Source organism: Silurus meridionalis, chromosome 4 (genome assembly GCF_014805685.1).
Source record: "Silurus meridionalis isolate SWU-2019-XX chromosome 4, ASM1480568v1, whole genome shotgun sequence".
Classification (NCBI taxonomy): domain Eukaryota; kingdom Metazoa; phylum Chordata; class Actinopteri; order Siluriformes; family Siluridae; genus Silurus; species Silurus meridionalis.
This window is the reverse complement of record NC_060887.1, coordinates 9,188,688-9,201,921: the sequence shown is the minus strand read 5'-3', so window position 1 is coordinate 9,201,921 and position 13,234 is coordinate 9,188,688. Positions and strand designations below refer to the sequence as shown.

The following is a 13,234-nucleotide window of genomic DNA, read 5'->3' as shown; positions in this document are numbered from 1 at the left end:
GGGAAGGATTATTCAAATTGCATAATTTATTTTCTATTTAAGTAATTATCTTCAACAAATAGCGGATAGGACCACCCCCGCTTTTTTATTTTTTTATTTTTTTATTTTTTTTTAAGAATAAATAGATGCGACCATATAGGATTGGTCGGTGGGATACGAGGCGTTGTGACGTCACCGTGTTGAAGCAAATGACTCTTTGAAATGTAACAGAAGAGGGAAAAAGTCGTTGCAGATACAAACCGTGTGAATGAACGCAGTTTGCACACCCACACACGCGCACACGCAAACACGCGCGCGCGCATGGACGCGCGCGCACACACACACACACATACACAGAGCTCAGGTCCGTGTCATTAAGACTTGTGCGGCGGCTCTGAGGATTTATATTTGTGCGATCTGATCGTCTCGGTAAGTTTGCATTGTTTTACTTGGTGTTTATTTGATTTTTATTTGTTCTTCAATAAGATTGCAAAGTCTATTTACATGGAACTGTACGATGATATTTACACACGAGGAGTTATGTCCAATCAGTAGAGTAAAAAAGAAGGAGAATTATGAATATAATTAAGCAGAATTATAAACCTTGAATAAAGTTAAAAAGATTATTTGCAAAAAAAGGTAATGATTGCATTATTATTATTATTATTATTATTATTATTATTATTATTATTATTATTATTGTTATTAATATAGATAGATCGATAGATCGATAGATAGATAGATAGATAGATAGATAGATAGATAGATAGATAGATAGATAGATCGATAGATAGATAGATAGATAGATATTTAACAATTAACATTGTCTCAAAGCAGCTTTACACAGATAATGTGGTGAGGAAAAGTGAGTCTGTTCTTTATAAGTGTAAGTTTGTCCCTGATGAGTGAGCCGGTAGTGACTGTGGCAAGGAAAAACTCCCTGAAATGGCATAAGGAAGAAACCTTGAGAGGAACCAGACTCAAGAGGGAACCCATCCTCATCTGGGTTGCACCGAATGTCCATTTATTACAGATATACGCTATTGCGGGGTGCAGTGATAGTGATCAGAAGCGAACTGTAGTCCTGAGTCAATGTAGCAGACTGTTGACATTTACTACAGATGTCTAAACACAAATCCTATGAACTAATACAAACTGCTACAATGACTGCAACTGCCATATACAGTTCATTGCATTCAATAGTCCATCAATGAATAGTTGATAACCTGAACAATGGTGGAACTATAATGACTGGACATTTGGTGTCACTCAGATGAGGTCGGTTTCCCTTCTGAGTCTGGTTTCTATCAATCCTTAAATCATGTCAGGGAGTTGTTCCTTGTTACTGTTGCCACTGTTGCCACTGGCTCACTCATTAGGGATTAATGTATCCATTTCTAAAGTTGAAATGTATATTTGTAATCTGTTTCATTCTGTACAGTTGCTTTGAGACTATGTTATTAAAAGTGCTATTCTAATAAATTAGAACTTAAATGAAATTTAAATCTACTTTCCAGTAGAATGACTTAAAAAGAGCTTTAAAACTATAACTGATATCTCTATATCAACAAAAAATCTATTCAGCATTGCTCAGGTTTTGATTACAAAGTCAATTTGTGTTACACAAAAATATGACACTTGTGTCCTCAAGTGGACAAGAATAGAATAACAAGTTAAAGCAGTTGCATATGAAACTAGGCAAAACGATAATGTTTTTGTATAGCATTTTTAAAAGTATTAATTTTTTTTTTTTTTTGTTATTTTTCCAAATTAGGTTACACAAATGTCTTCGGCCATTTTTGTGATGTATCCAAACACAACAGAGATGTCGTTCTACAACGACTCCATGGGTAACGGGTCTGAGGAAGAATATTACGATGACTACGATGATGTGCACGCAGAACTCAGGCAATCGCTCAACATCATGTCACTTATAGTCTACTGTTTAGCGTTCGTGCTTGGAGTGGTCGGAAATGGCATTGTGATCTGGGTGTCTGGATTCAAAATGAAGAAAACAGTGAATACAGTTTGGTTTCTCAACCTGGCAGTAGCAGACTTCCTTTTCACTGCCTTCTTGCCTCTCAGTGTGGCTTACACAGCCATGGGCTTCCACTGGCCATTTGGACGGTTCATGTGCAAGCTCAACAGCACGCTCAGTTTCCTCAACATGTTTGCAAGTGTATACATCCTAGTGGTGATTAGTGTGGACCGTTGTATATCAGTTGTGCGTCCAATATGGGCTCAGAACCATCGAAGTGTTAGTTGTGCATCCGGACTGAGCCTTGGTGTCTGGCTATTTGCTTTACTCCTAAGCTCTCCTTATTTTGTCTTCAGAGACACTGGTCCAGACTACAATAATCCAAGCATTATTAACTGCTTTAACAACTTTGCCTTTTCTGATGATTATCTGAGCAAAGAAGTGGTGGAACTCCGCCTCCTGCGACACCGTGCTATGATCATCACACGTTTTCTCCTGGGGTTTGTAGTGCCTTTTTCAATCATCGTCTCCTGCTATGCAATCATCATCCATCGCCTTAAAAGAAACCGTTCAATGTCTGGTCGCACAGGGCGACCTTTTAAGATCATTGCTGCTGTGATCACAGCTTTTTTCCTATGCTGGGCTCCGTATCACATCCTAGTGCTGATCGAGATGGCACACCACATGGCCCCCCAAAACAGTCCCACGCTGGAGCATATAACTACGATTGGCATTCCCATAGCCACTAGTTTGGCTTTTCTCAACAGCTGCCTGAACCCATTGTTATATGTCTTCATTGGTCAGGATTTCAAAGACAAGGTGCGAAAGTCTATCTTGAAAGTGCTGGAAACTGCATTCACGGAGGAGGTATCACGCACGAACACCTGCACAAACTCTGTGCTCAACACCCGCATCAAAGATCAAGGAAGCAAGTCCTTTTCTGATGTAGAGCTGTAAAAAAAACTGATAAAATTTGTCCAAGGAGATGGCATACTTCATAGCAATGCTGGCAACTATAAGAGAAAAAGTCAGAAATAAAAACTGCAAGCTGCAAACACTTTTACGCATCACTAACTATAACAAAAGTTTGAACAGCAGTGCAGCTCAGTCTTCTGCATTTGTGGGCAGTGCCCAAAATCTACTGCAGGAAGACAATTGTTCTTATTGTTCCTGCTACTGGAGCAAAAAACTACAGAAATTTTCATCTTAAACCTACAGAAAGGCCATGAATTTTTTTTTTTTTTTTTTTTTTTTTATATCATTACCTAAAGATCAAATCTTATTTTTCTTATTTTGTCAAAATGTCTTATTGGGTATGTGTGATGTACATCAACTTTAAGCACATACTGTATGTTTTTACTTTAGTCAGGGACTAACACAAGATGAAATAGCCTGGGCAATGATAGAGTTTCATGCTATACTGTATTATGTATTCCACTTTAGGATCTATCTAGCCTTTTGTTCATCAGCTCTGGGCATTATCAAAATTAGCGTTCATCCCTTAAGAAGACACCTAAGAAGAAGAAGTCTGTAACTATACTGTCACAGACATTATAGTGGTCAATATTCGAAGGACTGATAACCATCAGTTTATCACGTGATGTTTGATAGATGCTGTGTATTTGGTTTGTTTCACATGACAAATGGTGATCAGAATGTTCAGATGTAATTGGGATGTAATTAATCAAGAATCACCATAATATATGACAGTGTGCCACTCAGCCACAATCTTTTTTGTAAAATTGAGTTTACAAGAAAAACTTCCATTGAAGATATTGATTTAGAAAGTGATTTTGACTTTACATGTCAAAAATAAATGTGTTGATAGAAAAAATAAACATACACCTTTCTACTTTTGTAAATTTTATAGTATAACTTGTTAAAAGACATTTTATTTGTTCTGTGCTGGTTAGAAATTATTAAATAAATCACCAGCAATTATGTAAACTGGAACTATATTATTTTTGTGTGTTTTAATATTATAGTTGGTGTTATAATAAACTGAAAATAGAATGTTCTCTGTACTCTGTTCTTTGATCTTCTGTCCTCATCATAATGAAGATTTTTAAATATGGCACTTGATTACAGATACTAATTATTGTAGTATATTTTCTACTAATAATAATATATATATGTTATATCCATGCCTTGCTTGCTATACTTTGGTGTAATAAATGTAATCCATTATTTGTCCTGAGTTCATGTAAAAATATATTGCACTACTTTTGTAAAAAATAAAAAAAATCTTTTTGCTGAATGTGCTTTGTGTTTGTAAAATCTAACATTAAAGACGACAAACAAAATATTGATTTACTTCTTAAGTATAAATCTGATGTGTATCATTTTGCTACTACATAAACACAGGGTTTTGATAGGTACAATGTGCTTTAAATTATTATTTATTTTTAATGCTCCCACCAAGAAAGGTAGAGCACAAAGATGGTGACATTCAATTTCTATGTGGGAAAGTCCCCATTCAATGTCATTAATAATTACATAATATGGCCTCCACCCTCATTATTCAGCAGCTTATAAAATGGCACTTGATGCATCACATGAGTATCCTAAAGTAAAGCAGGATAGCATGAAATTCAGGATTTTATCTATTTTATGAGGATTTGAATTCAATATTTTTTGATTAGTTGGTTTAATAAAACAATGGCTACATCTTTGGTTAATTCCACAATGATTTTCCTATAAAGAACACTTCCTCTCAGACACTCAGTTTAGCTTTAAATATCTGGTTGGCCAGGATTATCAGTTATTTTGTATTTTTAATGGATTGCTATTGTTAATTAACAGTTTTTATTAAGATTCTCTCAATCCTGTCATTATATAAACTAACAGCTAGCACTTCTTCTTTTATTTCTTCCTCTTCTTTCGGCTTCTCCCATTAGGTGTCGCCACAGCAGATCATCCGTCTCCATACCCCCCTGTCCTCTACATGTGCCTCTTTCAATCCAACTACCTGCATGTCTTCCCTCACAACATCCATAAACCTCCTCCTTGGCATTCGTCTTTTCCTCCTTCCTGGAGGCTCCATCCTCAGCATTCTCCTACCGATATACCCCATGTCCCTCCTCTGCACACTCTCCAAACCATCTCAATCTCACCTCCATCACCTTGTCTCCAAAACATCCTCTTTCTTTTAACATGTTAAATCATTGAAAATTGTTTGTTATGTAACAACTAATAATCACTGTAAATATCTTTGAATTACTGTGTAGGCTTTATTTTAGCTTTATTTTATATTTATTTGATAGAAAAAGTCATTAATTTAAACCTTTGATTATATAGTTATGTTAATACTTGTAATTCGATTTTGTCATTTTGATTTTTTATTATACTAGCAGTATTGAATAGCTATTGGGTAATAGTTATACAATGACCTTCACTAATATTGGTGATTTTGATGTATGTTTTGGATCATTGTCCCTGCGAGAAAAGCCGAGCGTGACCCATTTGAAGATTTATGACAGACCCGTGCAAGTCAGGTGTATTTATTGATTTATTTATTTTAATTTGGTGATATTTGATAGATTCAATGATGCCATGTATACTAACAAAATATCCATGTCCTCTGCAGAACAAATACATTAGTGAGCCACCACTATAGTAAAACGTGGGCATTAAGTACTTTTCAATATGGCTACCTCCCAGTGTGTGCCAAACTAGTGTGTTTATTGCCAAAAAGCTCTATTTTGTTTTCATCTGACTATAAAACCCAATCCTAGTTGAAGAATCAGTAGTGTCTAGCAAACTTAAATTTGTGTTTGGATGAGGATTTTTTCATTTGTATTAAACCTTTCCAAACAACTTGTAGGTTATATTGGATTGTAGTCTTGGAGACTTTCTGACCCCAAGACACAAATAACTTCTGCAATTCTCCAGCTGTGATCCTTGGAGATTTTTTGGCCTCTAAAACCATCCTCTTCACAGTATAGTGTCCTCCAGAAATATTGGAATAGTAAGACCAATTCTACCATTTTTACTATATTTTGCAGAATTTCAGCTTTCATTTCCTGATAAATTAAACAACTTAGAGCATTAAAAAGCTTTTGTTTAGACCCACTAACCAAAATAATATAGGAACATATGACTGAGAGGTGTTTCTTCATTGGGTGTCTTCATAGATTGGTTGTTTGAAAAGTTAATACCAAAGGGTCATAGGTCATGTTTTATAATAATTATGGATAAGTTAGCATTAACATTGGTAACGCATTAACATTGGTAATATTGGTAAGAACCACATTACCCATTACCATTACCAGGGCCGGTTCTAGACATTTGGAGGCACTAGGCAAAATTTATATCGGAGGCCCTTTAGCTTACTTCCTTCCACCTTTCAGTGTAAATAAAAAGCACTTGAAACAAATATAATCTCTAACCTTTTTATACAAAACCTGTTCTTGGTACTTTTCAATATTTACGGAAATGTGAATATGAATGAAAATTTAACAGTTAAAGGTCAACACTAACAAAATGTAAAAGGAAAAAAATATATAAGGTCATCAAGACCAGCCCTCCATATTATTCTTATTCCTTGGCCATGTCCACTTGATTAACATGTGGAGGCGTTTACTTCTTTTGTAACAGACACACCAGAGGAACCAAACGCACCCGTATGTACAACTGTTTCCAAGTTGGGGTGTAACTGTGCAGTGCTAAGTTATCTTCTGCCCCAGAAACTATGCCATAGATTTGTCAGTAGTCTGAATATTTTGGCTGCATTTTGCTGTTTGAAAGATACAATGATAAGTGAAAGCATTACTTTTTTTTGTTGAGGTGCATGGAGGATTTTAGGTTTAGGGATGTGTAGTAAAATCTGTGTTCATAACCTCATATAAAGCTCATCTTATACATTAGACAAACTGAACATCAGTAAACTGTATTTATTATAATAATATAGTGTGAATTATTGTGCTGTAGAGCTACATTTTTTGAGAGAAGTGGAAAATAAATGGTTTTCTGGAAGTCAAATATAAATAATGAAAGTAATATGTTTTATGGACCAGTGGTTGACCAGGCCACAATAACAGTGCAGGTCCAACCCACAGAGGATACTGAGGACCAGGACATGGTTAATTCATTCTGCTCCAAAGGTAAACCATATAGAGAAAATTGTTCAGTAAATTACTAATAGTAGAAATGCAGCTTTATAATGTAATATGTAATTCATTATAGTACTGGTATTTTACTTTTAAAAAGAGGTCAACTGTTTTCTCTGGGATTATGGTTGAAGAACAGTACAGTAACAATGTTGGTAAATTACAGTATGTAATAATATATGTAAAGTACAGTGCTGCAAAATTTGCAAAAGTTTGCTGCTATAATATATCGCTGGCAAATGTTCAGTGCTGTCATAATGTTGGTGAAAGTATGGTACTGTAATAATGTTAGTAATAATATAGCACAAACTTAGCTCAAATATAAGTAGCGACAAACACACAAAGTCAACAATATTTGGATGAGTTACAGGATTCTGTGAATGTGGCTGAGGAGATGATTCAGGAGCCTGTGAGATTTTAAAACTTAACTGAAAGACAAAGTAAGAGAGCTGGAAGAAGTAAGCTTTCAAAAGCCTATAAGTGTCATAGGATGGGAATTATAGCCTCTGGTGGGGCACATACACAGCAATAGTAAAGATGCAAGGGGATTCATGGGGCAAGTAAAGTGGTCTACATTTAATTAAGCAAAACTACAAATCAGCAGAGCATTTGTAAAACTGGTGATAAGAGTATCCATCCATGAACCCGATTTTGTTTATTCAAATACACACCTGCACTTTTGTTTTTGCTGCCCTCTGTTGAAAAAACTTTGCATAAAGCAGCTTATTTTGGAAATATGAGTATTAATTTTTATGTTTACAGGGATAGTTTCAATTTAGCAAATATAAGTGAGAAAATCCTTTAGAAATAATATGAAGACTTTTTCTAAACATTAAGCATACAAATGTGTACACATTTTTGGTCCCATGAGTATGCTTTAGGAATGATATATAAATATGATTGCTGAGGTTATAATAACCATGATTGTTTGTATGAACTCTATGTGTGTGCATGTGAGCTTGTTTACGTAAATTTTGTGTACATTTTGTCCTTTTTCCCCACAACATATTCATTTTAGATTATAAGTTTGTTTTAGAAAATGGGTAGAACTAAATAAAGACAATAATCCCTCATAGTTGTACGTTCAGGTCTCTATTTCAGAAGCTTAGGAGAAACACCAAAATGCTGTGGAGTCTATTGGAAAGCTAGAGGCTGAAAAGCCAGGCCTGATATTTAAAGTGAAGACTAACTCTTCACTTTACTCTTCACACAAATCTTACTAAAGTGAGAAGAACTCGTCATGAATTTGCTTAAGAAATCATATAAGGGGTTTATTTATGTTTAAGAATTAAATACTTGAATTGAAACACCTTTTGGCTTATTTGCTTTAGGACCATGAGAGAACATTTTTCAGGGTGAGATATATACACTCACCGGGCACTTTATTAGGTACACCTGGCCAACTGCTCATTAACGCAAATTTCTAATCAGCCAATCACATGGCAGCAACTCAATGCATTTAGGCATGTAAACATGGCCAAGATGATCTGCTGAAGTTCAAACCAAGCATCAGAATGGGGAAGAAAGGTGATTTAAGTGACTTTGAACATGGTATGGTTGTTTTTGCCAGATGGGCTGGTCTGAGTATTTCAGAAACTGCTGATCTGCTGGGATTTTCATGCACAACCATCTCTAGGGTTTACAGAAAATGGTCCGAAAAAGAGAAAATATCCAGTGAGCGGCAGTTCTGTGGGTGCAAATGCCTTGTTAATGCCAGAGGTCAGAGGAGAATGGCCAGACTGGTTCGAGCTGATAGAAAGGCAAGATTAACTCAAATAACCACTCGTTACAACCGAGGTATGCAGAAGAGCATCTCTGAACGCACAACACGTCGAACCTTGAGGCGGATGGGCTACAGCAGCAGAAGACCACACCGGGTGCCACTCCTGAAAGCTAAGAACAGGAAACTGAGGCTACAATTCGCACAGGCTCACCATAATTGGACAATAGAAGATTGGAAAAACGTTGCCTGGTCTAATGTGTCTCGATTTCTGCTGCGACATTCGGATGGTAGGGTCAGAATTTGGCGTCAACAACATGAAAGCATGGATCCATCCTGCCTTGTATCAACGGTTCAGGCTGCTGGTGGTGTAATGGTGTGGGGGATATTTTCTTGGTACACTTTGGGCCCATTAGTAGCATTGTGTCAACGCCACAACCTACCTGAGTATTGTTGCTGACCATGTCCATCCCTTTATGACCACAGTGTACCCATCTTCTGATGGCTACTTCCAGCAGGATAATGCGCCATGTCATAAAGCGCGAATCATCTCAGACTGGTTTCTTGAACATGACAATGAGTTCACTGTACTCAAATAGCCTCCACAGTCACTAGATCGCAATCCAATAGAGCACCTTTGGAATGTGGTGAAACAGGAGATTCGCATCATGGATGTGCAGCCGACAAATCTGCAGCAACTGCATGATGCTATCATGTCAATATGGACCAAAATCTCTGAGGAATGTTTCCAGTACCTTGTTGAACCTATGCCACAAAGGATTAAGGCAGTTCCGAACGCAAAATGGGGTCCAACCCGGTACTAGTAAGGTGTACCTAATAAAGTGTAAATTTATAAATTCCGAGGAGGCAGAAGAGGAGGTGAAATTCCTTTTCATTAAACCATGATTACTATTGTGAACACATTTTTCACATTTAGTCCATCTTTTCCCAATATATTCTTGGCTGTTCTCATGAGTGATCTGTTTGTCTAAAGTGTCTAAATGTAATGTGAAGAATTGAATAAAGACAATATGCCTTCATTTTTGTATGATCATATCTCACAGAAGCTTCTATATAAATGATATGTAGACAAATTTGAATCTTAATGTCTTTTGCCCCATTTGTATGTTTTTGGAGCAGGAGAAAGAGAGACCACATTCTTCAGGAATGAATGTGAATCAATCACAATCAATGAATCTGACAGGAAACAAAAATTAATTCAGAATTAAAATTATTGTGATAGGTGTTAGAAATTCATTCAAGATTGACATTAAAATAAAGTGTCAAGCTGGTTTTAATTAAAAAAAAAAATCATCTCAGATTAGTAGTGAGAAAATGTAATTAAAAAAATGCACATTTCATAATTTATTATCACGTCCTTTAGCGATTTGTCTTGTTCATTCATTTAAAATCCCACCCTTGTAAAGGACAGGACTACCTTCCTATCATGTCATTGCAGGGAGCTATTGAAAGAACTTGCCTCTTAGTGAATGAGACTTAATAAACTTACTTTCGGCTTCTCCCATTAGGGGTTGCCACAGCGGGTCATCCGTATTTATGATCCGCATATTTGATTTGGCACATGTTTTTACGCTGGATGCCCTTCCTAACGCAACCCTCCACATTTATCTGGGCTTGGTACCGGCACTAAGAGTGCACTGACTTGTGCAACCCTAATGGCTGGGGTTGGTTCCCTGACCGGGGATCGAACCCGGCCCGCAGCGGTGAGAGTGCCGCATCCTAACCACTAGACCTTTTTCTCATTCCTCCTCTCTTTTAGTCAATGCCACTGTTTTTAAACCATACAACAGAGCAGGTCTCACCGCAGTCCTATCAACTTTTCCTTTCACTCTTACAGTTCCCCATTCGGGAACTCGAGCTGCGTCGCAATGATTTGGGGACGCCTCGCATTGTCCAGGCTCTGAACCACTGTGAAATCTGGCCAATAGGCAAATCATCGGCGGGCGACATCGCGAGCTACAAAATGACTGCGTGGTGGTAGCGACATTAGCTTCTGCTTGTTCAGGTAAGCGCTTTGTGTGTGTTATTCTGTGCAAGTATGGCTAGCAAACAGAAATACCAGTTGTGTGTTCATCCTTGTCCCCGTTTCATTACGGGGAAGGATACGCAGGAGGAGAGTGCTCTCCCTTGTGGCTCTGATCCCGCTCTTGCTGAGGCAAAGCGGCGCCAGCGGGCGTGGGGCTCGCAGGCCGATCTGGCAGAATTCATAGAGCCGGATAAGTCCTCTTTGGCCTCCCCTGCCGGGTTGAGCGCCTGCTCTCTTGGGCAAGCACGCCCGGCGGCTGCTTCTTTTCTCGTTGCAATGCGGTGTTATATATCTCTCCCTCCAAGGAGTATGAGATGCCAGCAAGCCTGCGGACTCCTCACAGCCTGTGCTGTACGAGGAGCTCCTTGATGTCGTGACGTGGGCTGTGTCCAAGTTAGCTTGAGCTAGCTTGGCTGGTCGAGAAGCAGAAGCAGCGCGCACCCAGTAAGCTGGATGAGCGCTTCCTGTGCCCCCTGTCACAACCTCAGTGCCGGGGCCTGCTGTTCTTCCCCAACCTGAACACTGAGCATGTACTTTTTCCCAGCATACCTCGCTATACACGAATGTTGTTGGGGCTAAACAGTGCGGCTACAGGTGCCACGTGTGGAAGAGATGCTAGCTGGCTATCTCTCCCCTAGTGTAGCATCGTTGCTTAAGGCTCTGGTGTTCCCTACTAAGCCGTTGCGCGCTACGTGAGCCTTAGTGGGGAAGGCTTACATGGTGGCAGGTCAGTCTGCGGGTTGCCTCCACACTATGGGTGTGTTGAGGGCATACCATGCTGACCTGCAGTAGGAGTTGGATGAGGGACTTAGCTCCAGGGCTGTTGATATTAAGGAGTTGCGTCGCGCTGCTGACCTAACCTTTAGGGCCACCAAGCACACGGCGCGGGCTGTCAGTTGGTCCATGGCAGCCCTGATGGCCACAGAGGGGCATCTGTGGCTCATCTTGTCAGATCTCCCAGAGCTGTGCTGCTGAATGCCCCGATGGCTCCCCCTGGCTTGTTTGGTGAACGCTGTAACATTTACATTTACATTTACATTTGCGGCATTTAGCAGATGCCCTTATCCAGAGCGACGTACAAACGTGCTTTAAATCTCTAGTAGTGAATAAATTTACACTGGTACGCAAGATTACAAACTCAATATAACTATAACTCGAATTCTACAAACTTGGAAAGTGCTAATGTATGTATTTTAGGAAGAGGTAGGTCTTCAGTTGTCGCTTAAAGATAATCAGGGACTCTGCTGTACGGACATCTAGGGAAAGTTCATTCCACCACCTTGGTGCCAGAACAGAGAAGAGCCTTGAATTGTACTTACCTCTCATTCTGAGAGAAGGTGGTACCAAGGTCATGGGCAAGTTCCAGGAGTCTTAAAAGCAGTCGGCAGCGTTCCAGCGGTACAAGCATCCAAAGCCCAGAAGGAGAGCGTTGCCACCCAGTCCTTGCAGGTAGGTCCTACAGGCCCCTAGCTACGCTCTAGGAACAAAGAGGAACTGGCCGACCTAAGGGGTTGCCATGGTGCATAAATCCTGACGGCTTACATTTTGGAGGGCAGTGTAAACCTTATGCTTTGGTGCCCGTCCCACCCCAGCACCACCCGGAGACTAGGCCGTTGGCTCTGCCACAAAATGTGCTTCAATGCAGGCTCTGGTCCTGGAACAGGAGGTGCGTGCTCTCTTGGGGAAAGGGGCCATCAAGGTGGTTCCCCCCTCGGTCAGAGTCAGGCTGCTACAGGCCGTACTTCGTTGTGCTGAATGAGGTTGGCGGTTTGTGTCCGATCCTGGATCTGCGCTCCTTAAACTGCTCACTCATGAGGCTCAGGTTCAGGATGATTCAGGATGATTCCTGTAGTTTGCTTTCAGGGGCGAAGCTTACCAATATCGGGTCCTCCCGTTTGACCCCGGTGCGGCTTTGGGCATTTGCATTCTAAACTATATCAACGACTGGTTGATATTGGCTCGATCAGAGCCTAAGGCAGTCCAGCATCAAGATGTCGTTCTCACCTGGATGAAGGAGCTGGGACTAAACGCCGGGAAGAGTGTGCTTTCTCCATGACTGGGATAAAGGGTTCTCCCAGAAGGGCAATCCGCACCATACCATCAAGGTCTCGCACCGAGCCCTTGGAGCCTTGGATGTGTGGAGAGAACCGACGTTCCTGTCCCAGGGCCCCAACTTGGGTACTTCTTGTTGTCGCATAATGCTAACGACGGATGCTTCCCTCACGGGGTTCCCTCACGCCCAAGGTCTGTGGAACAGGCTGCACCTCTCATGGCACATAAAATGCTTGGAGATAATGGCCATGTTTCTGGGTCCACATGGACAATACAGCGGTGGTCTCTTATATCAACCACCAGGGGGGTCTCCGTTCTCGCCCCTTACAAGCTGGCGTGACGGATCCTCC

At 39.9% G+C, this 13,234-nt stretch overlaps 1 protein-coding gene across 1 annotated transcript; it reads left to right on the top strand.

Annotated features, from left to right (window-relative positions):
- Window positions 1–241: 241 nt before the first annotated feature.
- On the top strand, window positions 242–4,171 carry fpr1 (formyl peptide receptor 1). Its single transcript, XM_046847491.1, has 2 exons — window positions 242–408; window positions 1,754–4,171. The coding sequence occupies exon 2, from the start codon at window positions 1,763–1,765 to the stop codon at window positions 2,912–2,914; it is 1,152 nt and encodes a 383-aa protein (XP_046703447.1). The 5' UTR covers window positions 242–408; window positions 1,754–1,762; the 3' UTR covers window positions 2,915–4,171.
- The last annotated feature ends 9,063 nt before the right edge of the window (window positions 4,172–13,234 follow it).

Bases quoted from the DNA above. Each gene is read 5' to 3' on its own strand.
- fpr1 (XM_046847491.1), top strand. From the start codon at position 1,763: ATGTCTTCGGCCATTTTTGTGATGTATCCAAACACAACAGAGATGTCG.